At 45.1% G+C, this 26,936-nt stretch overlaps 1 protein-coding gene across 2 annotated transcripts in view; it reads right to left on the reverse strand.

Moving 5' to 3' along the window:
• Positions 1-25,798, reverse strand: part of KDM5B (lysine demethylase 5B) — a 56,011-nt gene extending 30,213 nt beyond the window's left edge. The window contains exons 1-7 of one of the 2 annotated variants that reach the window (XM_053998136.1): positions 25,306-25,798; positions 12,716-12,793; positions 11,303-11,425; positions 10,248-10,418; positions 4,601-4,735; positions 1,382-1,472; positions 108-211 (exon numbers count right to left, since the gene is read on the reverse strand). In XM_053998136.1, coding sequence (XP_053854111.1) covers positions 108-211; positions 1,382-1,472; positions 4,601-4,735; positions 10,248-10,418; positions 11,303-11,425; positions 12,716-12,793; positions 25,306-25,443 — 840 coding nt within the window. In that variant the 5' untranslated portion in view covers positions 25,444-25,798. Of the gene's footprint in view, positions 1-107; positions 212-1,378; positions 1,473-4,600; positions 4,736-10,247; positions 10,419-11,302; positions 11,426-12,715; positions 12,794-25,305 lie in introns of both variants that reach the window. The other variant, XM_053998135.1, reaches the window with a different exon arrangement.
• Between the last annotated feature and the right edge of the window lie 1,138 nt (positions 25,799-26,936).

Genomic DNA, 26,936 nt, shown 5'->3' on the forward strand with positions numbered 1-26,936 from the left:
CAGGAGTCCTCCATGTGACAAAGTGACAGCAGGTTTTACTACACACCCTAGAGAAATCCAGAAACGCCTGCAAAACACACAGCTGCAGGAAGGCAGGGGGTACTCACAGCATTGGTGGGTTTTTTAGATCTGACTTTGGATTTGTCCTTCTCTGACTCCCCAGAAAGCTCTTTCTTCTCAGGGAGTTTCACCACACTGCGTATTTCCTTGTCTGGGCAAAGGAAAAAAAAAAAGAGAGTACTGCAAAATGTTTCAATGCTTAGCATTCTTTGCTATTATTTGTTTTATTAATTGCTTGTTAGACTGTATCATACCAAGGTATTTGATGAATTGTTATCCCCCCTACACTTGTTTCAGGCAGTGTAGGGCAAGTCCTGAACTCCTGCAATGCCTCTAGAAGCCAGTGTTATCCAAAAATCCCAGCACACAACACGAGCAAGCACTGGCTATAACAGCCCACAGTTTTTCAGTACTTTATATGCCATTTCAATTAATTTAATTGAATTATGAGCAGGTTTATCAGCTAAGGTTTTCTTTCCATCTGGTGTTAAAGAATGTTGTCAAGAGCTTTTTCCTTCTGCTCTTGGGGGAGGGAGGCTAGTGCTTAGAGACTCCTTGAAGAAAAAAAATTCAAATTACAAAACACCATAATCTAAACAAATTATTGAAAAAAAGGATTCTGAAGGAACAAATGAGACTGACAGATTGCTCAGGTAATTTCAATTATTGAGTAGTTGTAAATGGTTCCTGTACTTATTTGGCTAAATTATTTCTCAACAAGCTTATTCTTCTGATTGATGGCATTAATATTGTTTCTCAGTCTCAAATAATTATTTCTTAAGGAGAGAATAGACTCAGGACTGCTGACAGCAATTTAATCATATTATGGGAACTTTATCATTAAGCTCAAAACAGACTACCTTTTGCTTTCATGAGTTAAATTTCTTGATTTCAAGTCCAAATTCCTTCCTAAAAGTGTCTGATATCTGATACATTCTTAAAAGAGTTTCTTCTGTTTAAAGATTATGGACTGATGTTATTTAAAATACAAAACAAAAACATTGCTCCAATCTCATTTCCAATTGTTCCAGAAGAGATAACCACATTTGAAAAAGTGTTAAGTCTTTTTCAAATGAAAATACCATCTTCAAGAAAACTCAACCACTTACAAAAAAAAAAAAAAAAAAAAAAAAGCCAGAAATACTTAAAACCCATAAAAGAACTTTTTATCAAAAAAGATCCCATTTTAAAATTAACTGAACATTGGGGTTTCTTTATAAAATACTTTGAATAGTTCCAAATGCTGATTTTAGCTCTGGTCTTAAAACACATTTGTGCAAAGTTAACAGAAACTGCATTTATGCTGCGTTTCACTCACCACCTTCACTCTTTGGAGGGGCACAGCCCATTCTGCGTCTCAGATTGTGAGTCCTGGCTTCTGGAGGATCAGTCTCAGTTTTCATATTGGTTGCCTTTAAAAAGGGAAAAACAAAAACAAGGGAAAATGGCTCAGTAACGTCCTTAGCTGGAAGACTCTGGTTTGCCACTTGTGTTTGGGAAGATGCTCACTGCCAGCTGATCTAGCTGCTTGCCCAAGCACAGGGAGATGAGTTTGGAATCTCCAGCTGGCTGTGGGAAAGGCTGGCTCTGTGAGTCCCAACTAAATGTTTCCTAAAGTCCCTTCCAATGCAAACCATTTAATGATTCCTTGGTCTAAGACAGAAACCTCACTGAGGTTCCACGAGGGCCTGAGACTTGTAACCTGTCTCATTCCAGGAAAAAGGCAGACAGGTGAGAGTCAGAGAGACACTCCAAGGACTTCAATTAAACTCAGAACCATTTGATACTTACAAACCACTAAATCTAAACAGACACCTGGAGTTCTGAAATACTTGTCTTCAATTATCTACAAGTAGTTCAGAGAAATGCAGGGAACAACATGGAAGATTTGAAAGCAAATCCTCCAAAATGTCCGTACCAATAAGGATACCAGGATTCAGGTTTGCTTTCAGTGAGACCCATTAAGAACCAAAGAACAAGGAACTCAGTGCTTTCACAGATTTTCTTGTACTCCTGAGGAGGATAATATGCTCCAGTCTCCAAAGCAGGGACCTTTGTTGGTACATCTTGGAACTTTCAACACAGAATAATGCTCTTCCATTTAATTCTTACATTTCTTCCCTGAAATTTTGAGATGGTGAGAGAACAATTCTCAAATCCCTCAGTCTTACAAGAGGTTTCTCCAATACTCTATGTTTTAAGGAAATGAGGTCATGCAACAAGTCAGTCACTCTCAGCCACGCTCTGAAGCTCAGAAAATGGGATGTGTGGATCAGGTCTAAGGCAGGACTGGACACAGCCCCATGTACTCCAAGGGGTGGGAACTGTTGTTCAGTCGAGGGTTTTTTGGTTGTTTGATTTTGATTTTTACAGAGCTGGTTTTAACATTATTTCCTAATCACTTATCATGTTCTCTTTGCCCAAATGTCTCCATCACACCACGCAGAGGTCCCACTGCTTAGGATAGGCACCAACAGAAGTTGTTATTTGTGTGCAGCAGTTCTGCCTCAGGGCCAGCCTGCCCTGAACCTCAAGTGCAGGGACAAACACCCAGTTTCTGCATCTTCAGCTCCTCTGAGCTGTGCCTTTTGTGCTTCGGCTGATACTGATCTTCACAAGAGCAGCTCTTGGTCTGGTCTGAGCTTTTATCACATCAGGTCATCTCACTTTCACCTCCCCTGCATTGTTGTGGTCTTTCACACTAAACTGTTCTACATCAAGCACCTGAAGCCTTTGCATTTCAAAACCAGCCTAGACAGTCATTGCCCTTTTCCTTTCTCATTATGAACATTTTCTCCTGACTGTTTATTCACCAGGTAGGAAAGGGCAAAGTAAAACTGTGTGTGCCTCACAACTGCAAACTAACGCTTATCCTACAGACCACAATAACTTACAGTACTTTCCTGAGGTTCACTTCCTCTAAATGTTTATGGTCAGCCTTTGAAAAGCAAGAAACATCAAACTGGCAAACATGAGAATGAATTTAAAACTCACAATTTAAGACATTGACAAATGTGCATCTCATCAGAGCATCTCATCAGAGCAAAAAACCGAGATGTGAACTAACCAGGTCAGTGTGAATGCGAATTGCTCGGAGCTTCAATGTTGACTAAAATGGATTTAATCACGTTCTCTGACTGCATTGACATGAACAGCAAAATTCACATTAACAAATCTTAACTTTGGGAAATTGCTGTCTTAAAACACTACAGCTCCTGGCTAAGCCAGCCAGTCTGTGTTGCTCAATTCAGCCTTAGTGCTCTGTGTTCCAGTTATGTTCTTAATTACAGAGTTTCTTTCCACAAAAATGAGGCACACAACATCAGTGGTGCTTGGGGCAAGAGCTGAGAGGGCAGCCTTGTCTTTTGGCTTAGGATGTGCTGTTGGTTTCTTCCAAAATGACAAAAAAGTGCTCTCTCTGTCATTGCCATCTGACACCACTGCCAGAGAAACAGCTGGAATTTTAGTGTATATTTGTCCTGCTGTCAATTCTTAAGGGATCCATGAGAACAATTATCCTTCAACCACAGGCAGACACTTCAAATGGAAAGTTTCAGCCCAAACTATTGAAGTTTGCTCAGAATTATAAATCCACTTGTAACCAGGTATTTGAGTGGAAAAGCTTTAGAAACCCTTAATTGTAACTCATTAACCAAGCATAATTACAGGCAGAATTTGCAACAGCTAAGCTGTATTATTATTACTAATAAAGACCAAGACCAGAACAATGGGAGTTAATAAGAGTCTGAAACAAGCTGTGACCTTCCTAACTCATGATGTCACCACTAATCAGACCCTCTCCTGGGAATATCCTCCCCTACTCTTCATCTGCTCAAACAAAAGAAATAGGAACTCTCTGGAGATAGGATCATCAGGCTGGAAAGGCTGGAGCCAAAGCATTGCTGTTTTCCAGCAACAAAGGAGACACATGATCTCCTAAAATATGTCTTCACAGAAGATACTGAGATATAACCAATACATTTCATGCTTATCCAAATAAACATTGCTTCTTAGAGACATGTAAGATCACACAAAACCACACTGACTTGATGGTATACATTTTTTCCTTATATTGCAAGGGTAAATTAACACAAATTGATAGAACTCAAGAGTGAAAAATGAATTACAACAATGCTAACTAATGTTATAACCAAAATCCTCTCCGCTCTAATAGCTGGCTTAAACTCATGAGAGATGTACAGAAACCTTCTGGTACATTTAGAGAAAAAGGAGAAGGAACAAGAGATCAAAGCTGCTTCATTTCCAGGATTTGTCACCTGTATTTTAATCTAAGAGCCCCACAGTATCTACATCATGCTGAAAGCATAACGTACACCCTCACCAACAGTCTCCACAGCAGAGCCTCCCAGAACCCCAAACCTCAGTAACACACTTGGTAAAGTATCAGACTATTCTTACCCTTTATTTACGATTCTGCATTTATAAATGTCTGGGTAGCCCTGACACAGTGAAGCAGCTGTTCCTAGGCACACACACACAGAGTGAGCTGCTCAGGGTGCCCTGCTGCCCCCCAGCTCACCTCGGGCGTCAGGCGCTTGGCGCGCCGGGCGGGCGGGCAGCTCTCCGACGGCGGCACCGACTGCCGCTGCGGGATGTCGTGGGGCTTGTACTCCTTGTCCTTCGTGTCACTGCTCAGATCTGGCTTCTGCAGGCACTAAAGAGACAATTTGATTACTTCGTTTCTGCCTCTCCTTGCAATACAAACCATGTAGAACAATTTCCTGGCTCATGGAAAAAACATAGACAGGGCCCTAATAATTCCTGTGCTGAGTTAATAAACCAGCATGTATGACAATGGTAACATTACTTATCTGAACAAGGCACAATATCACTTTTTCTCATCAGTTTAACGGCTGCAATAAGGTCCATAATAATGGACCTTAAATAAAGCTGAAGTCATCCTTTAAGTGTTAATGAGCACCAAACATTTTTCTCTGTGGAATACCAAACCCAACTCTTCTGGCAGATGGGGCCTTTGCAGACTGGGTCACCAGCACTCTGGAACTGCTGAAGTGTCCTAAAGTTGAGTGGCTATGATGCCAACATAGAGAGCAATATAAAAGTAAATTACAACCTATCAAACATCCCTGTCCTAACTGAAATACAGCTCTGTACTACGCACATTGCAGGAGCTCCCTTCTTTCCATGTTTTGGAGAGGACAACTGCTGCTTGAATTAAGGGCAGAAGGGAAAAGATGCAAGAACAGTTTTAGTTCTTTCAAGCCGCTGAAAGAACATACTTAATTGCTGAAAACTGTGCATACCTCTGGCAAGAAACAGAATAATTAATGACAATTCCCCATTTGTCAAGCCACACAACACTCAGTAACTGCAGACAAAATGTAACAGTTTTTAATGAGCAAACAACAAATCCTACAGACAGAAAAGAAATCTCATGTTGCCAGGAAGTAATTCATTAAATTGCTGGATCCACATTTCCCCAGTTCAGTTAGTCTGTTCCCATCACAAGCATTTTCTCAGCAAGAGAGAGCAGTAAAGGACAGAGAACCGCTGCAGTGGTGTGAGGATGATGATGCTCTATAGACAGCACAGAAAACAGACTTTCAGAAACAACTGACAGCCAGAAGCGGGGAGGGAAAAGGAGGAAAAAGTGTTATTTTAGAAGTGAAGTCTATACTAAAAATTATGTATTTAACAAAAAAGCAGTATCAGTCAAGGGCAGCAGGATTAACCATCACCCACAGACAGCCCATTATACTGACCAAAGAAACCTTCAGAACTGCTATTTGTTTCAGACTGCCTCCAGTCTTAGACTATGTAAACTCTAGATTTATATTCTGAAAGAAAAGGGTTGACTTAATTTCAGCATTAAATGCACAGTATCACTCAACTTTGCAGCTCATGCACACAACCAGTGAGTCCTGGCTGATGCTCAAAGGTTGTTCTGGAGCCCCAGAGCACTGCAGCTGCCTCTTCACTAGAGTCTGGTCCCTTAAAGCTCCCACTGGACCCAGAATCACAGGATCACAGAAGGGTTTGGGTTGGAAGGGACCTTAAAAATCACCTTGTCCCATGGGCAGGGACACGTTCCACTAGCCGAGGTTGACACTCATCCAGCTTGGCCTTAAAAGTTTCCATGGATGAGGCATCTACCAAAGACGAAAGAAGATGATGTGACATCAACATTAGTGGAAGATAACAAAAAATAACAATTTCTCAGAACAGAAAATGGACAAACAGAAAGAGCAAATGAGTGGGAAAAAGTTGAAAATGAGAGAACGGAAAAGAACTTCTATAAAATCTGGATCCTTGAATAATTTCCTGTGAAAACCAAAATTACCAGAAAAAAAAAAAAAAGAGTTTCTACTGCTTCAATAGAGTACATATGGTCCTTGAAAACAAAGATCGAGAAGGCAAATAGCTTTTCCTATACAAAAGTGTAAGAAAACCTTGAAAACCAACAGATTGTGCCTCACTTCAATGCAGTGCCCAAACAAGCCCAAAACAAAAAAAGCCCCAAAACAATCCCCAAAAAATCAAATGAAAAAAACCCCCAAACTCCAGAAAACAAAAACAAAAACAAAAAAAACCCCAAAAAACCCCAAACAATCAAAAAAAAGCCAACAAAAAACTCACCCCCAAAACCCCCAATCAAAAAAAAAAAAAAAAAAAACCCAAATAGAAAAAAACCAAACCCCACAAAAAAAAGAGCGCTCACTGTTCCTTGAAAAACACCAGAAGACATTTCCTAAATAATGATCTTTCACCACCTATTTAAGCACAAACATTTCCCAGTGTCTCTCGGACCTGAGGCAAAGGCAGTGGTATGGAATGGCTGTCAATTCCCAATATCAGCTGTACCAAGACAACACCTAGAATTGTTAAGTTCTAAGGATGAGAACTCCTCTGTACCTCCTTTACTCCCACACTGATGATCAACTGTCTCCAACCAAGGACACAGCTGCCATCTCTCCAGTCCTTCCCTCTTCCCAGCCAGGCTTTGGTGACGTTGTGCTTCTATCAACCACTCCCCAGAAGCTCATCCCACACACTCTGACCATGATCTCCTTATATTCCAACAAGATGGTTGCACACCTGATCCTTGAACCCTCAGCAGTGACAGAGAGCAAGTTAAAACCCCTCAGCTGAAGCCACAAAGGAGCAGCTCCTTTAGCAGACAAAGGACAATGCAGGAATGGTCACAAGGCCTTCAGGAAGTCAAAAGACTGGGAGGGGAAGGGATACAAATAATCTCCTCCAGGTTTGGACATTTATTAGTAGTAAATAAATTGGTAGTAATTTACACAAAAGCCAATCAGTCAGGCTCCCTGTACCTGCAGAACACAACTGGTTTACCCCTGCTACACATCCATGGAGGGTAAACCCCACCAAGCTCCAGAGATGCTAATTGTTCTCCAGGAACAACAAAGGTGCCAGAGAAACGTCTTACAGTGAAACTTCTTTATCAGAGGTACACACATATAAATCTTTGGAAATATGAATCTCACTAAAGCCACTAAAGCCTTAGTTTGGAAAAATGATCAGATGCACAATTACTGAGTCAGCTGGATTCACTGAAAAACAGAAGACCACCTTGAGGCCCCCAAAATGTAGCTACACTTTAAATCATGAAACAACTGGGCAATGCACCACAGAAGATGCACTGACAGAAGATTCTGGACACCTCAGTTCATGTGGACACCTTTCCCTCTAGGTATCCAGTGTGACTCTCTGGGATGACACACAGTTACTACAGCTGGGAATGAGAGGTACAGGTGGCAGGAAGCAGTACCAACAGGTTCACTGCAACTACTCTGGAGACACCCAAGGCTTGTGTAGTCCAATTTCAAAATAAGAGGAAAATAAATACTCCCCGTGGAGAGCTGCTTTGGGTATTAGAAACTGGCTGGTTTAAGGAATTTTTGCTGTTGGACTGAACATGAGCTTTAATGAAAACATGTTATTCCGGTCTATTCCCCTCTGAACAGCTCCAGAGAGTTTCATTATTTCAGCATGTAGATAGAAATATCTCCAGCTGGAATATCAGTCAAAATAACTCCTGAAGCCAGTTTAACATATATTGAAGCCACACAAACAGATAATGCTATACACAGATCTAGATGAGATAAAAGTTATGGCACAGTCATTAGTGGAAACTACATAATTTCATGGTTTTGGCTTTTGCAGGAAAGAAGGCAATGACTATTTCAAGTATTACAAAATAAAGAAAAAAAAAAAAAAAAAAAAGAAAAAGACTCAGTGAATACAAGCAGTAATCTTGTCTGGATGATCACCAGAGTGTGTGAAGAGCTTCTCTCAACAGGCTGTTGAAGGAGGAAGCACATCTCCAACTGACAGCTGTCACATTGAACAGCCACAGCTCCAAAAACACAGTTCAGGTGCTTAGATTACCAGGAAAACACTGAACAGACACACAGTAACAGACACCTACACAAGAAGCATCTGGGTAAGCACCACTTAATAAGAACATGTGAAAAGAAGCCAAAAAGAATGTCATTTGAGATGATACTCAAAAAACGTATTGTAAAACAAACTCACTTGAAAGACAACACTGTCAGGAAAAAAAAAATCAAATTAGAGTGAAAAGTGAGCTAAACCCAACTTATTTCTGTGAATTCTCTCAGGTCATTAAAAAATCAGTGTCTGCCACATATAGGAGGGGAATACTTTAACTGCCTGGGGAGGGGAGGAGCTAAAAAAGAAGTCAACCTTACATGCTTCACTTGTCTAGAACTGCCTCCACATTGGTTTGGACAGATGTCAAGTGCTCATTGCAAGACAGAGCTTGAAAAGTCATCTAAAATGAAGCATTTTTGGATGACTTAAAAAGTCATCTAAAATGAACCTCATCTAAGGAGGTTTTTCCTCTTCTAAAAGAGTTTAATACCGAGCAAACCATGAAGTGAGTATTAACTGTGTGACAGACTCTGTCAGGAAATTTCCATTCCCAGGACACTATGGTAGCATATTCACAGTTTTACAATTTAAATTAGATCTTTCCCTGTGTAATGGCACCTCAAAAATATGGCAGCAAAGACAGGTGTAACAAACACACAAGCTCAATAAAAACCCAAAAAGAAATCAAGGTTTTCAGACCTAATACAAATGCCAAGTTTTCAATTCAAAGCCTTTAGAAAATGGTGCTGCTTTCCATTACTTAACATGAATGTTTGAGGGAAGCCAAAATATTTTTGATCCAGCAGTTTCCTTAGCATGAAGATTTTTATCTTCAACTCTATTTTGTTCTTATCCTGTTTGCAAAAGACCCCTTCAGCAGAATTTAGCTGTTCTTCACTGAGAAGCGATTGTCACTACCTAAATAAAAAGTCTAATTCTAACCTCTCTGGACTTACATCAAATGCCTTCCTCATTTTGGTAGCTTTGTGTAAAGGCCTGTGCTGATTTCTGTATAAAGAGATATTGCTTGTAACAGGATTAGGGCATTTATTGCTTAAAAAAGGTCAGCACTCCTGTCTTTGAAAGATCATCACGGAAAGAGCATTTCAAAGAAATAAAAACGGATGTTGGCAACTGCAACCAATTTTGGTTTTCCAAATAAATGACTGCTGCTCTAAAAGATCAGACCTATTCCTCATTAGAGATTATGTGGCCTCCACTCTCAATCAACCCTGAATTTTGGTTTAATGGCCAAATCAAAGATTGATGACTAGGAAGGATGAAGATTTAAGCTTGAAAAATATCCCACATCACACTGTTAACATCACTACAGCAGCCAGGAAGTCTTCTGCAACTTGTCCCCCTTAGTGAACGTGCCACAACACTGCCATGGCTTGGCACAGTCCCTCAGTCACTCTAGGCATGTGCCCACTCGTCTGCACTTGTAGCAGAGAGATGGACCTGGAATGTTCCATGAATGTAGCAGTACTTGGCCTTACAGAAATTACAGGAACATCCCTAATCATGAGGCTTCGGTGAACTGCAGAGAGAAAATACCAACAGATACTGTTGGAAGCAGGAGTCAGAGGTTACCTGGGAGGACTAATGCTAAAAACTTCACTTCTAATGAAAAGTTTGCCCATGGCTTTCTGAACTGCTGAGCACGGCATCTGGTCACCTACATGACACCAGGCACAAATGCAGCTTCACAAACATTCCAGAAACCAAAAGAACCCTCCCAGACTGGCTGCTACGTTAACTGAGCAGCTGGTTTCAGCACAGCTTACCAAGAGACTCGCCCCCGACTGGAACAAGTTGTAGGGGTAGAGAATTCGCTCGTAGTGCGCGCGGATGTGCGAGCCCACGGCTTTGCCAGGAGCAAAGCCCATCCTCGTGGCTATTTTGGTCCATTTTCTCTCCTTGCAAACAACATCAAATCCTCCTTGTTCTGCAACTAGCTAAAAAGTGAAAATAAAATGTTCACATATTTAATGGTAAAACTACCAGTGTTCAAGGAAAAATGCAAGACAATATCCCAATTGACATTTTAAACCACAAAAATATAGATTTAAAAAACCACACATGACATCCAAGTTGTTTTAAGGCAGCAACTGGAATACGTTACATATAACCTATTCAGGAATTACAAATCTGCTGAATTACTTTACAAAGAAGTCAGCACCTGTGTTCCGTGTGCAGTCACTCAGCCTACTCTGAGAACTTATTTGGCTGCAATTTGTCACTTTGTATCTCAACACAACTTTCTAGCGCAGGACACTCAGTTCTTTTCACTGGAACAAGTGCTATAAAATAAGCTCAAAAATTCCTAATAAAAACTGCCCTAAACATAAAAAAAAAAAAAAAAAAAAAAAAAAAAAAAAAAAAAAAGAGAACATATCCTATTGGAGAATCCCATCTCTTACTATCAGTATACATGAACTTCTTTACAAGTTGAACAAGTTTCATCCTAAAAGTAATTTGATTTTTTTTCTTCCATATTTCTAATGGAAATTTTTTTTCTCTTACTTTTGTCATTGTTCAGGAACTTTCTCCAATTAAGCCTAAGTTTATTCTTGATCAGTATACCCAAGCTCAGGTTTAGAGAAGAGTGTAAATTTCTGTGAGCTCCTAGCTCACAGAAAAACTTCCATGATAATGCATTACTTACCATCTTTTCCCTGATAATGTATTCTTACTCTTACTGTCCCATTAGCTATGTTATCTTAAACAAAGGAATATTTTTTCAGCTTAGATATATCCCAAAACCTCCCCTGACCCGCTGTGATACCATCCCAGGAATTGAAGTAATACAGAAGCTCTTGTTTTTCCACAATGGTCTTACTCTGTTAAGCTGAAATAAATCCAGGATCTTCCTCTCCACATGTGGAATTTTCAGTGTGCATCCTTGAAGCTCCCAAAACTTTGCAATCTGGTCCAGAAAATTCAGCTTTACACGAGTTTGGGCCTGAAACCAACCAACCAAACAAGTGAACTGCATGCTAAAAGAAGATGTAGGTTTTGTATAAGGTTTACAGCACTGCAGCTGGAGCTGCTTGCCCAGCTTTGCCCTCTGCAAGAGTCATTTTGCATTTTTCCCCTCTCATCATTTGAAGAAAAGTAAATGCCATGCAGATACCATTGATGGTAACTGTATCTTTCCTCCAGTCACTTTTTGTTACCTTTTACTGCACTCAGAAAAGTACTTTGGGAGAGAACAGCCAAACAGCAAGTTATTACTGCTAAAAGCCCCCTAAACCAGCTGCATTGTCAGGATTTATTGCATTTACTAAGTTAATCATTGCAATAGTTTATTACTATTTGGTTTATTTGCAATAAGCCCAAAAAATAAATCAGTATTTTTTTAGAAAAATTTTTGAAGTTTTTTTCTGTTATCCCTTCTCACTCACAATTGTATTTTTTTCACTTTCAAGGATACAAATGTGTCAGGGGAGGGAAATTCTGGCTGGTTGCACAGCAATTACCACAGTTAGATCACTGCACTGCTGCTATGTAAGAGCAGTAACTTAAATTTTGACATATTTTCTTTTCAGCACATTTTCTAATCTTAAGGTAAAAACTGGCCACACCTGTACAGATTAGCTTGTCTGCAAACTCCAGGGAGCTCTGAACAGCTTGTGGTCACACAAATCATCCCCTGAGCATTCCAAGCCAGCATCTGAGCCCTTCCCCAGCACTTCACACAACCACGTCAGGGCTTTAAAAACCAAGAATCTGGAGAATAATCAGGCATAGAGTCACCATCATCCCAAATGGTACCAGCACTGAGCCAACTAGGCCTCCTCACACTCCCCTTTAGTGTCAATTCATTGAAGCAGTGAATGAAAGTGCTTGCGAATAGCAAATTTCCACAAACTGAATCCAGATTTTGCAATTGTTTCTTCCAAAAGGCTGGCTATTTTTAAAGCACTCCAAGTGTTTCATCTCTTTTCCTTTTGAAAGATGCTGTATGAGTACAAAATACAGATGCAGATCTGTAGTCCTGGACAGCTTAACTACTTAGAAGCACCTGTGTGGAAAAGGTCTAAATTATGTTCCTTTAATGAGCATTAACATTACTTTTATGCCTGGAATGTTTCTAATCAGGTTCTGAAACAGATGAATTTCCATGCTAATTAAAAATTGCTGTTTGTGGTCCAAAGTGCTGTCAGCTCATGGCCAACTCTGGCAAACATCACCTCCCAAAAACACATAGACACATTTGGGAGCAGAAGTACTGCTCAGCTTTCCGGTTTACCTCCAATTCATTGAGCCTCTGGATCCTCGGTGTGAAGTGAAGCTTGTCAACATCGCACGCGAATGGAGGCTGCCAGTCCTGGAAAACAGAAAGGTTCCATCAAAAGATCAGGAAAAGGAAAGAAGTTTCTGCGACAGTCAAAGACAGCCAGGGGAGCCTGAAGCAGGAAGAGGCCCCTGTGGCCTCCAGAGCCTCCTCAGCCCCACCAGAAGATGGAAGTTGGTGTGGAGGGGGCTCGGTGGTCACAGCCCGACCTGTCAGGGAGGCAGGGCTGCGCTGACACCCAAATCCCCTCACCGGGAACAAGTCTGGAGAGCAGCAATGGTGAGATACGCTCAGTGAGTGCCATTGTCTACCCCTTAGAACACTTCACTGTGCCTTAAAACCAGAAAAGGGAACCACAAAATCAATTGCATTTTGGAACTGAAGACCTGTCCTGCATTCTAAGCCTCCACACAATCATGGAATCATTAAGGCTGGAAAAGCCCTTTAAGATCATTGAGTCCAACTTTTAACCCACCACCACGATCACCACTAACCCATGTCCCCAGGTGCCATATCCACACATTTTTTGAACACTTCCACCGCTGCCCTGGGCAATCTGTGCCAATGCTTGACAATTTCCTTGGCTGCAAACATTCAGGAAGAGCTGGAATATGACCAATTTAAGAAAAGATTATTATTACTTTGATAAAGTACCTGCAACTAAAGTGTTATTTATAAACACAACTATAAAGCTGTTTTATCTTTTAGATCTCTCACATCTACTGCACATGCTTGGTTTGGCAATACACAACTCCACAAAACCAAATCAGATTTGATTTAAACTTGACAGGAATTTATTACATATAAAGTTATCTTATTATCACTAATTACAGAATGAAGATAATGCACAAGTGAGCTACTGACAGTGGAGTAAGACAGAGCTTTGCTTCAGGAAAACTAAAACCTTTCTTCAGCATTCTTCAGCATCAGGTGACTGAGGCAACTGAAGTAAGACCAGCATCATAAACACAGTATTTTTTATTGTAGATTCACAGAGAACATGAAAACTGGAGTTAAAACTAATCATGATTTCCAAAGCAATTATCTGACAAACAAACAAGGAGCAAGATTCACCAAGAGTGTGGAGAAGCTGAAGAGCAAAGGGGGCCACCAATCCATACATTTTACCAAGCTTGCATTGATTCATACAGACCTCAAAATAGAAGTTTTCTGATCCTGCAAGGCACTTGCAGCACATCACAACTTGAAAACGCCAATTGAAATTAACATTTGAATTGGAAATTAGACAATGGTAGGGGGTCAGGATGATAAACTATCCAGAAAATACTCAATCCTTGATCAGTGGGACACATTTCTCCTGCTTTTAACAACATTTTCACATTTTCCTGCTTTTAAGCACAAGACTGCCTGGTGCCCAAAGACATGTTCTTGAGAAACTCGATAACACTAATACTAACTCTTCTTTGACTGCCTATTCTCTATGCCAGAAAACCAAATCCAATGAAACCACCAAGTCTGAGGAAGAGAACTGACATTCTTTTCTAATATCCTGTTGTCTGATGAGTCCTTTAGGGCCCTCAAGCTGTAAGATGAGAAGTACAACTGGGAAAGATTTGAAGTATTGTACTTCAATAGGACAGATCTGACTCTCAAGCTGAACCAACTGGTTACATCATGAGTCACAACTCTGGAGTCTGCTCGGTACCAAAGACAGGGAGACAGGAGACAGGCATTGAGACCAGGAGGAGACACAGTGGCAATAACACACAGGACCCTTGAGGCACTGGGGACTGAATTAAACTGCCCAGGGGAGAACTGTAGGGAGCTTTGCTTAGGCTGAGAATAAATGAAACCAAGAGGGCTGTGCTGCCTCTGGCTTTGCTAAGCAGTATGCCAAGGCTGTCCCCAGGTGGACTGTGCATTACCCCAAACCAGACCCTCTAACAAGGCTCTGCAGGGGACAAGAACCAGGAATAAGATGAACAGGGGCAAGAATTCAGCTCACGTAGGCAATGATACCACCTCTGAAACTGTCACCAGTCTAGGCTGCACTTCAGGGCCATCACCTGCAGTTACTGCACTGGCAACATGTCAGGGAAGCCAAGGAAGGGAGGGCACAGCACAGGAGACTTCTGGTCGGGCCACATGTCTGCTAGCACAGGCTGCTGCTCTGGGCAGAGCCCAGAGGAAAGCCTGCATGCCACTAGGCACAACAGGAGAACAGGATCTACCTGCTCCTACAGGCTCTGGCTCATGCTCAGACTAAAGAAATCCAGTTCCAAGGGTGCCTAGGGCACACACAGACCCAATCCATGTCAGACAGCACAGAGCAGGCTAGTCCCCTCTGCTTATGGAAGCAAATGAGGAAGTTTATGTGTATGATCTTACAGAAACATCTCATTCACAGCCTGGCACCCGAAACATCCTGCTCCAGAATTAGTTTATTATTTCCATGATCTCCATGTGTCAATTTATTACTGACTGATGCATGTTTGGGGACAGTCTTTCCTGTTTGGCCAAAGACACTGGCTCTGGCAAAGCACCAGTCACCTACTGTGTTGGAAGAGCAACATGACTCCAGACAACACAAGCTGCCACAACAGGCATTTCCTGCACCCGCAGTTTTGAAGTTTACCAATGACTGAATGACCAACGCACACACCAAGACGCCCTGATGGCACGTCAGCTGTTTCTCAAAGACAAGCTTTGGGAACTCCATTTATTCAACAGCACTTTTAGAAGGTGACTTTTCAGCCTATCAGGCAGATGGGTTCATCAGCCAGAATTGGACATTTAACAGACTTAAAAGTGTTTCATTTTTAGCAAGGAGAAAGTAATTGCAAGAGCTTCTGCTGGGTGATGGTAAATTGGCTTAATGAGAGGCAACACTGGATTGACTCTAGCTTATGAGGTTTTTAAGCAGGTACCATAGAATATGCTGAGTTGCAAGGGACCACCAAGGCCATCAGCATCATCACATCCAATTCCTGACCCTGCACAGACACCCCAACAATCCCACCCAGTGTCTGGGAGCATTGTCCAAACACTCAGACAGGCTCGGAACTGTGCCCGTTTCCTGGGGAGCCTGCTCAGTGCCCCAGCACCCTCTGGGGGAAGAACCTTTTCCTAACATCCAACCTAAATGTCTCCCAGCTCAGCTCCAGCCACTCCCTTGAGTCCTGTCACTCGTCATGAGAGGGAACAGATCAGTACCTGTCCCTCTGCTGCCCCTCACGAGGACGTTGAAGACCCCAGTGAGGTCTCCCCTCAGTCTCCTCTAGGCTGAACAAACCAAGTGACCTCAGCTGCCCCTCATGAGGCTTCCCCTGCAGACCCTTCACCATTCTCATGGCCCTCCTTAGGATGCTCACCAGTGGCTTAATGTCTTTTTTATATTGTGGTGCTCAAAACTGCCCCGAGGACTTGAGGTAAGGCCAAGTAGTGCAGGTAGAGCTGAGGGAAAGAATGCCATACATAAAACATCACATCAGATTATTATAAAACCACTCCCGGCTTTACAAACGCACTACAGCACATCCCACTGAACACAAAGTGTAGCAGATGACACTGCTGCAGACCCACAGCCATTCACCATCTGGAGAAATAACAGCAGGTATAGCAGACAGTCCATCCTGACTGTCACCGAGTCATTTAAAGTCACAACAAGTTTATTTTGGAGCATCCAAACTACTCAAAGTTGATATAACCAATAAGGCTAATATTTATCTTTCTCTATTCCACAGTATGGTAAGTTCCTCAAGTCCTAAACAAGATACTTTCAACCCTTCTTTAGTAAGTGTATTATTTACTCAACAAAAATCTTGGACACATTTTGAAGCACAAGATAGCAAGCCAAATGTGATGCTCACTTGCAGGCCCATGAAAAGACATTTCTGTGAGACAGAAATGCCTTTGTGCACTTGGAAAGGCAGCAGCACCACGAGAGGGAGCTTTATTGTGCAGGATTCACTTGCCAAGCTGCTGAGCCACATGAGCAGCTTTGCTGGGGAAGAGACCAATCCCCACCCCCAACTCTCCAGGCCCTCTTCCCTAAAGCTCATGCCTGGCAATCAGTAAGACTTGCCCCCTCCATCCACCTCCTCAAAGGAACTAGTCTGAATTTTCCTGTTTAACAAAATGAATAAAAAAAGTGTAACAAGTTCAGTTTGAAGTGTCTTCCAACAGCCATGCTGAGCATTAAGGTTAAGTATATAGAGAGAGCAAGAAAACATCCATTTCCTAAAAAAAATCAGGAGTTCTTACTCCACCAGGACTCTACATCTGAAATTACTCAATTGTATTCTCTTGTCAATCCCTGACTTTTATAAGCCTACAAGTGACAAACAAAATCCTGTGCCCATCTTAGCCTGCAATTGTTATAAACCTGTCATCAAATCCAGGCAAAAATGAGATTGACTTCAAAATTCCAAACTCTTCTATAAACTTGAGGGACAAATCCAGCCATCAGAAGGCACGCTCTAAGGATCACATTAATATTTCAAGCAGTAATGTGAACTACAAATGGTCAGCAGAATTATTTCTGTGATTTCCATATTCCAGCTCCCAACTGAGCTGTTCCAGGGATGTCAGGCTTCAGAGCACAGCATTTCAGCTGGCAAACCTGCACCTCACCCAAACTCACTAATTAAAATTTAACCACCCCTATGAATTCAAGTGAACAAGAAATTAGCACCGTCCCTGCTAAGCTGTTCTACAAGTTAGTTGGCTTCAGCTTTTCTCCTTTCCTTATCCTCACGTCCTTTATAACCAAATCCCTTGTCTGCTAGCTGCCAAAGCAGCTATTCCCGAATCCTTCCCAGAAGAAATGTTTCAAGACATTTTTCAATAAACAAATATCTTTTTCCTTCTCTTTACAGAACCAGCTTTCCAGTCCTGCAAATAAAAGGGTTTTTTTCCTTGGGCTTTTTTTCTGAAGTCTCTTATATTTTTTCAACATCTTTTGAAAACTGCAAGTAGCATTTTACTTGCAGTCTCTCCCATGTCAGACACAAAAAAAAAAGACAGCTCTTTCATTATTTTGCTAGACAGCAGCTCATAGTAAGATCCAAAGGAATATCTTAGCAATTCTTGCCAGAGAAACACATTCATTCAGTAAACTGCAGCAATTCCCCCCTTCCTGGAATGCCCACCCTGTGAGCCTGACCTACATTCTTTGTTCCCACATCTATGATCTTGCCTTGGCAAAGGTGTTCCATGATTGCTGCCTCTGAGCGGAAGGGAGCACACTCAGTGACTCAGGAGGTCCCTTTCAGTCTCCTGGTTTTATGACTACATTAAAAACACACTTGGAGCTCAGATGGCAGAATCCACACAAACCCATTATCACCCGGCAGTGGGTCAGCCACAAAGCTCCTGTCTAACGGGAACTAATCCCTCTGTGACCCTGTTAAAGGCTAACATTAGTTGGAAACTCCAATCATCAGCTAACCCAGTTTGTGATGAACAGTCCTTTCTTGGTCATTTTGAATGGTGCAGACTTTTTCATCAAACCCTCTGAATTCCTCCTTGCCAGTAAGGGACCCTGGGTGCACTAACCCACCTTATCTGCAGAACTCTCCAAAAAGGAGTCTGGTGGAGTATTTCTTATTTGAAACAAAAATGGGCTCTCTTATGTATTGCAGACTAGCAAGGGAGAACAGACCCAACCACAGATCCTTCCCATCTGAGAACTACAGCCCATGAAAATGAGTGTACAGTGGGAATCACCCCTCTAGATCTCAGTGTTTCTGTGCCAGCTCCACACCTGGAGAGAAATAAAAGGCTCAGGTAAGCTGGAGATGATTCTCAAGCATCAGGGCGAGCTGCTCCTTGGGACTCAAAGGCAGAAAGGACAGAAAATACATACAGGGTTTGAACCTCTAAACACAACAGGCAGCCAGGCTGATGCACAGGAGATGCCAGGCTCCTCTCCAGGGAGGCACCTGCATGCAAGGAATAGATACACCACCAGTGTACCAGCAGCTACAGCTGGGGATGGATGGGGTGTTGGGATCAGCAAATCCCAGACCTCGATTCACTTCAGAGCACTGACCAAGACCCTGAAACAGAGGATTCATCAGGGCTGGGGCCAGACCCAGCTGTGGGTGTGTGAGGGCACCAGACCCCAAGAGCTGCTGCCACCCCCCCTCAAGGCACAGGACCCATGTGTACCCATGGACACACCTTTGCTCTGATCCCCAGGACGTTCCTGGAGTGTGTGCGACGGGCACGGATGGCACACTCTGTTCCTTGGGCTGTCCCATCACAGCCCTTGCAATGAGTCCATACCCTCTTCAGAGCTGTAACTGGCAGCTTTCAAACCTCGATTTCACTCCCACTGTAACTCAAACTAGGAAAAGACCTGAATTTCACATCCATGCAGAACAGCTACGGACAACTCCATCAGCCTCAACCACGAGCAGCTGCCCAGGGATTCCCTGCGGCTCCCATCACCCACTGCCCTGGCTCTCCACAACATCCTCCCTTTCCAGCTGCTCACATTCACCATCCCAGGTAAAGCACCTGCTCCCAGGAAGAACTTTCACTCAGACACTCTGAAGGGCAGCAGGCTGGAAGACTCCATAAGTTCTTCCTGACTTCTAAAATCACTCAGCCTGGTCTCCTGGACATGGACACAGCACTCTCCCCCAGTGCATCTCAGACAGAAGCCAGTCATTTGGGATTGAGAGGAAGCACGTCCTAATGGATACATGGCATGGATTGCTTCCATCCACTGGCAGCTTTTGTTTCATTGCTGGGCAAGGGAGCCATGTTTAGTTTTAAACTCCATTTTCAGCTATAAGCCATCTTAAGTTAAACAAAAAACGACAGAAATTCTATCTATGTTACTCCTGCCCCATATGGAAAGCTCTGGACTAAATTGTTTCATCTTAAATTTTCAATGACCTGAAGAGTGTGTGTTGAAAATCCCTCACTGAAAGAAACTGAGGCAAGGAGAGGAAATTCTCATTGTCTTTTAAGCCCACCCCAATGTTTCAGTGTTTCTGAAGAACAGAAACCACCCATGGTGACCCTGTGCATGGCCACTGCCATTAGTAAAATAAATAATAAACTAAAAATAATTATTCTTTTGCATATTTTCTTGCTAATTAGAGATCAGTAAAACCTACTCTGAATTCACCTGATTCCACAACATGACCCCAGTGATGAATATGACAAGTTCTTCATTTAAAGCCAACATTTCCTAACGACCTTTGGTAGCGGATCTGTTTTTCTTCACATGAATTGACAGCAGGGGAACAGGAACTTCACTAAAATATCTCTTCCCCTCCCAAAACCTCATTCATTCTTGATCCCAAAATTCCCGAAAGCAGCAGATCCACCACTTTTCATCCTCCACTTTCCCCTTCCAGCTGATCCTCTCTCAGTCAGAAATGCCTTGGTTCTTGACTCACCTGAGCCTGGCCCCTGCTCAGCCAGACCAGGGGCTCAGGCTCGGCTCGCCAGGACTGACAGACGTGGCAGCACCTCTGGTTTCTCCCACTGAAGCTCATTTAGGTGTTGTAATTGAGTTATCTCTGTGTTTTCTTTTTGATAAAATCAACTGACTGAGCCTCTGTGTATTATCAAATCTGAAGGATCATCACCATCAACTTCCTGTTTCAGACAAAGTATCACAATTCTCTGCATTAATTCCTGTTTTAATGGTGGCTTGTTTTACGGCTCCAGGACTAGATTGCCACAACCCTCAGATGAGCTGCTCCAAAACTGAACTGGTATTTGTTTTGTGTTTTCTTTTTCACATAAAAATGAAAATAAATCAAGCAACCAGCTGAATGAGAAGCCTAAACAGAGTTTAAGAGGTCTAAACAGCATTTAAATCAATGTTGCTCCTCAAAATATGTCCCTGGAGGAGCAGGTCTATTTCTCCCAAGCCCTGCGCCTTTAGGTTTCACCACTCAGGCTCTGCTAAGGTTGAATATTTCAAAATTCATTATTTCATGTGCCAAACTTTTCTGATGCTTCTCTGTGTCCTCTCCAGTTGTCAAAACTTTTTTAAATCCTCCAATGAGTGCAAGATCCTGAATGCAAAATTTTCTACTCTCGTGCTGCCACAGAGGTAAAATCCCCCCATTTCTCACTGAGAAACTCCAGAGCTGCATGCACTGGCTTATCCAGAGCTCCCATTCCAACATTACACTGCTTTCCACAGGGATCCACGGTTATTTTTCTACACTCCTTCCTCCTCTAAGATGCTCTATGCTCCTTTGTTCCAAAGGTAAACCTTCTCATTGAGTCCTACTTAAGTGATTACTGTTTCATAATATCCATTGTTTATTGGGCAACTGCCCTTTAGAGGGATCCCTCTAAAGCAACAAGCCACCACCATAACTCCATTCAAAATCACAGCTTTTGCTCTTCTAGACTTGTAAGGAAAATTACATACCCTTGGCTTCAGGTTACGAGACATCATTAGAAAGGGATCCTTCATTACAAACAATCATTAATAGTTGAAATAATTTGTGATTTGGTGTATTAATATTGCACAGCAGTAATTTCTGTAATTAGAATACCGAATACAATTAATCTCTAGATCTCAGTCAACGACAACACAACTGACTTAACCAAATACATGGAACCATGGAAAAAAATAAAAGTAATTTGACCACATCAGTGTCCATACAATTGTATTCCACACTATCACCTTCCAAGTTCCTACCCGGGACTATTCCAGACATTCTTCCACTCTGGAGCTAGAGGGGGGTCAACTCTTGCACCCACAAAGAACTTAAACCATTAAGGAAATTAATATTCCCTGTTCTCAAGTTCACCAGTATTCCAGGATTTGCTGAAAATGGACAGTCAATAATTTTGATAACTCCAGTGTCAATTCCTTCAAAATTCCAGCTCTCCTAGTACAGCTTTTCTAATCTTTAAGTGCTTCATTTAAGTTACTTGGAAGCCTTAACAGTACTTCTCCATACTCATGGTATTTAAAGTAATGAAATTTAGCCTGGATGTTCTCAATTTTCATGCTTGGCCTTGGGAAAGTTCTGTTTCTAGTACATTGTACAATACTGTGTATTTTGAAATGCATTTATATGGTAAGTAAGGCTTAAGTAATCATTATTTATTATTTCTTCACAGCAGCAAAGCAACGATGCAATAAAGTGAAGGAAGAGTCCATCTTCAAGAAAGGCCTGGAGCATTTGATTTCACTCCTGCTCCACATGTTACCGTTAACTCTTGAAGCTAAGTCTCACATTTGGTAGACTGTTTGCTTCCAATAATTACTATTAACTACTCAGCTTGAAGAACAACTTCATTCTCAAGCAATTCTTCATTCCACCCTATATGCTCCCACTGATTTGCAGAGCTATCACAAGCTTCTAGAATATAAGTTCACCACTTGACATGCCAGGTTTTGGAGTAAACTTAGTTTATTCCAAACTACCAGATACTGTGTAAAGGAAGAAATGCTAATAAAAGATGTTTTTGGTTCATAGAAGAAAATTCTAACTACAAAATGGCACATGATGGACTGCAAGCAAGTTGTACCCCACCCACTTCCCTGCATCCAGCTGCCCCTTCCCCCCCAGATCCGCAACAGATTCAAATTTAAATCTCTACTTTATGCAGCTCAATAATTACCAGGAACAACCACCATCCGAGCACTCTGCTGCCAACGGGACTCTCTACTCATGCTCCACACTGCTGACAAAAAGCCACAGAGAACAGTGCCAGTCAGCTGGTTATTGCTGCACTCTCCACCAGTCACTGCAGCACCTTAGAATCCCCAAATAAGAGCAAAACTCAGTCATTGGTGATGGCTGGAACAAACTGAACTGGAATGAAGGGGAAGAAAACTCCTTTTGAGTGCTCAACTGGAAACTGCCATGCAGAAATTGCACCTCCTGTTACATTCCTGGATGTTCTTTCATCTTGTGACCATGCAGTGATCACCCAGAATCCTCTGTCTTCCACCCAGACGTCTTCTGCACATCAGCTACCTTGGTATCTCCTCACAGGGCACTGTCCTCCAAAGCTGCTACACAAGAAGCCACTTCAGGTGTGGTTTTGTCTGGGCCCACCTGGTTCCCAGCCAATGCCAGCAGAAAGGGACCAGAGAAAGCCCTGCTGCTGGTCCTTCAAAGCCCAGGCAGCTCTCCTGTGCATGCTCCAGTGCTGGAGCATCAAAGCCAGCTCTGGAGCAAGGACTTGTTCATAAGCAAGTGGGGAAGCTACAGCTGGGCACCAGCAGTCTCACACAACATTATTCCATACTGCTGTTCATATACAGAAACACAAATTCATCTGCTGATAACTATACAGCAGAGTTTAAGCTAAAATAACGCCAGCCCAGCCATCAAATTTTCAATTCCTCTCTCGGCACAGATCCTGACAGTTCATGGTGCTGCCTACCTGCTTCCCGGCACGTAACCAGACTGCACATGCCGGCAAGAGATTCCCTTGGATGCAGGAAGATTCCAAACCTCAGCCATCGCCAAAGAAGGCATCCAGCTGGAACACACACACTGCTGTGCAAAGGGTAGTACAGTCTTTAGCTCACGGTATTACAGACCCCTCGATTACACCAAAAAGAACAATAACTGAATATTCACTGCGGCTCCTGATCGCAGGGGGAAGGCCAGGAACTACGTCAACTTAAAGGGTTTTCTGGTCGCTTTGGAAGAGCTCCCTCTATGCTCCAGGCTGCTGAACCAACCACGCACTTCACAAGTCATCCCAGGCATTATCCAGGGAAGATAAAGCCATGGGAGCTCAGCTCTCCCGAAGCCAGGCACCACAGAACTACCCGTGCTCAGCCCCCAGCAGCTCCAACTATTTTCATCCTGCTTCTAAATACGCTCAAAGAGCTGATCACACGGCCAGGCAGGCACAACACCTGGTGTAATACCTGCCCCTTCAGGAAGAGGAGAGCAGCTGAAAATGCAGTTGCAGTAAGTAATTCAGTCCTTTGGAGGGCTGTTGATTTATGATCTCCAGCAGATAACATCCTATAAGCAGCTTTCTGATAAGGTTTTGGCTAGACAAGCAGCCAAGAATGATGGGATTTTTTTTTTTAGAGGAGATGTTTCTAAAACAATAAGATATCCCCCTCAAAAACACCTGAAAAAACAAATAAACAACCCCCCCAAGAAATCCGACCAAACAAAAAAAGCAATCCTGGTCACAGTTGCTGAAACACTGTTGGCAACTTAAAACCTCAAAACATCTACTAAAAAGCACTACAGAACTTCAATGGTGATCCTGTAACAAAAACCATCTTGCCCCCTTAACTCTGAGCATCTGGCTGCCCTGCATGAAAAGAAGCCCTGGCACATTCTACCAGGACACAAATTCAAAAGTGGTCTTCACACAGCAGTTGGGGATTATTCCTCCAGAGAGCTGGAACACCTTCCTTCCTCTCCAGCAAGATTCACATTATTCACTCTGCTACAAACATTTGTGCCACCTCAGACATCAACTCAGCAAGTTACTACTATTTTAATTCAGAAGGAAAAGGATGGACACAACAGGAATCCCAACAACAACCAAAACACGAAAGTGAGGAGTGTGTTTCTGAACATTATTTCTTTGAAGTCAAAGTCTGCCTCGCAAAACTTCAGTCTACAAACTGTTCAGTCAGCTTCTGCCCTTGCTGGAGGAGATGTAAGCTCGGTGCCTGTTTAACATTCTAGTTGTTGCCGTCATGTTAACTGCCTTACCTGGCTGCACCACCCCAAGACTCGCACCATGCTCCACTTAGGGGAAGAGCAATTCGCCCAAAATAAAGATGATCCACACATTGTTTAATTAGATTTTTACTTCCAGGAGCCCCTCTCCTCACCAGTGTGGGTGTTCATACCTTTAAACAAACTAACAATTCTGACTACACAAAACTGTGGCTCTATGATCGTCACAGCATTTCTTAGTAAATTGAGTCGACCAACAAGGGGAAATCAGAATTCATACCCTAATTTTGAGCTTACTACACCATCGGTCGAGATGATGATGATGATGAAGATGAAGGTTTGCTACTTCTTCCCACTGTGGATTGCATTCTAAAATGGTGGCCATGTCTGTCTGGGCTTCAGCTCGCACAGCCACCAGCCAAACTCACGGCTGCGGAGTTTAGTCTTGACTAACTTGAGAAACAGTTCCCTGCGCTAAAAGTGCGCCGAGGTCGGGGAGGCCGCGGCGGGGCCGGGGGCGGCGGGAAGCGGGCTCCCCCCGGCCCCACACCGCCACAATGCCAACATGGAGGGCAGCACCCCGGGACCTCCTCCGGGGCTCGGCGGGGCCGCTCCGGGCGCGAGGCCCCGGCCAACCCCGGGAGCCGGGGAGAGGCCGGGCCCGGCCGGGGCAGCTGCCCCCCCCCGCCCCCGCTCCCTTCACGGCCGCTCTGGCGACTCCCCCACCGGGAGCTCCGACACTCAGGAGCCACTTCGCGGGGGAAGCGGTCGCTTCCGTCGGTCCCCTCAGCCCCAGCCCAGTGAAACTTCTGAGGGGCGGCGGGGCGGCCCCGCCTGCCCGGGGTCACCTGCGCGGCCGCGGGCCGGGGGGAGCCGGGCCGGGCCCCACACAAAGGCCGCTCCCGGCGGCGCCATGCGGGCACTCACCGGCGGCGGCCGCACCTTGCAGATGCCGGTCTGCTCGGCGATGGGCCGGATCTTGTGGATGAAAGCGAAGGGGTCGGCGAACTCCTCCCAGCTGGGCTCGAAGACGGGGCACTCGGGCGGGGGCAGGAACTCGGCCATGGCCCGGCCGGGGCGGCCGCTCCGCTCCGCGCTCCGAACAATCTCCGGAGCCGCCGCGCTCCGTGCGCGTCCGCGGGGGGGCCGGGGCTGGGAAAAGAGTCCGCCCGGCCCGGGCAGGGGAGGGGGCGCGGCTGCCCCGCCCCGCCCGCGCCTTTGTGCGGGGGCGCCGGGGCCGCACCGGGGAGGGCCCGTTGGGGGCGGGGGGAAGAGGCAGCGGCGGCTCCTCTGGAGCACGGCCTGGCCCGCGCGGCGCCGACCCCACGCCCGCTCCCCGGGCCCCGGCGGAGAGCGAGACTCAGAGAGCGCCGCGCACCGCGGCCGCTGGGGGTCCCTCCCGGTGGCCCCCCCCCCCCCCGCCCCGCAGCCTCGCGCCCCCCGCTCCCGCCGCCTTTGTGCGCGGCCCCTCGCCCCGGGCGCGCTGCGGCCGCTCCCCCCAGCACCGCTGGTTCGGGGAGGGCCCCGGGCCGCGCTCCCCGCCCGCCGCGGCCCCCGCGGCCCGGCCGCCCCGTCCCGCCCCCCCCCCCGCGCGGGGCCGCCGGCGCTGTGTTTACATGCGCGGAGGGATCCGCACAGCTGACAGCGGGCCGCTGCCGGCGCTTCTTTTTTTAAAGAGCCTCTCCGCGTGCCGCCATTGGCTGAGCGCGGGTCCCGTCACGCGCGGGGCGGGGCCGTCCGCCTCCGCGCGGCCGCATTGTCTGCCCCGGCCGCGGAGCCCCCGCGGCCCCGGCCCGGCCCCTTTGTTCGGGGGGAGCCGGGCCATTGTCCTGCCCGCCGGCCCCGGGCAGCGCGGGGCAAGCAGCGTTCCTGTTCCCGAGGGAGCGCGGCGAGCTGCCTCCCCCCGCGCCCCGGCGGTTACCGGGGCTCTCCCCGCCGGGGGTCCCACGCTGGGCGGTCCCGGCCCCGGGAGCGGGGCTGGGGGGCGGTGCCGGGCGGGGGAGGGGCGGCCCCGCCGCAGCAGGCGCCGCACGTAGCGCACGTGCGCGGGGGGGCGGCCCCGCTCCCGCCCCCGGCCCGGCCCCCCGCCCCGGCACCGCCCCCGGGCCCGAGGGACCCCCGGCAGGGACCCCCACACCGCCGGAGCCGGGGCTTCCGCGGGCCCTGAAGGCACAGAGTCACCCTCGGTACTTCGAGCCACCGGTCCAGAGCGGAGCCAACGCGGGTGCTGTCACATCCGACAATGAAACAAACAATTGCAACTTTTGCGACGTGCACACAATGCTCAGGGTGTCATTTCTTGTAAAACTTCACTTACCGGCTTCAAATTTCCACTAAAACTCAGAAAAGCGTCCCCTGTTAGCTGCCGCGGCTGGAGAAGTAACACCGAGTTCCAGAGCCGGCAGCCAGGGATTCGGGCAGCAAGGCCCTCAGTTTACCCCACTGCACGCTGCCACCGCAGGAATGCTCATGGAATCAGCTCCATGTCACCGCAGAGGAACACCTTCCCCAGGAGATGGGATGAGGAGGAAGCTGTCAGCTCTCCACGCTGCTGCTCA

This window comes from Vidua macroura, chromosome 24 (genome assembly GCF_024509145.1).
Source record: "Vidua macroura isolate BioBank_ID:100142 chromosome 24, ASM2450914v1, whole genome shotgun sequence".
NCBI lineage: Eukaryota > Metazoa > Chordata > Aves > Passeriformes > Viduidae > Vidua > Vidua macroura.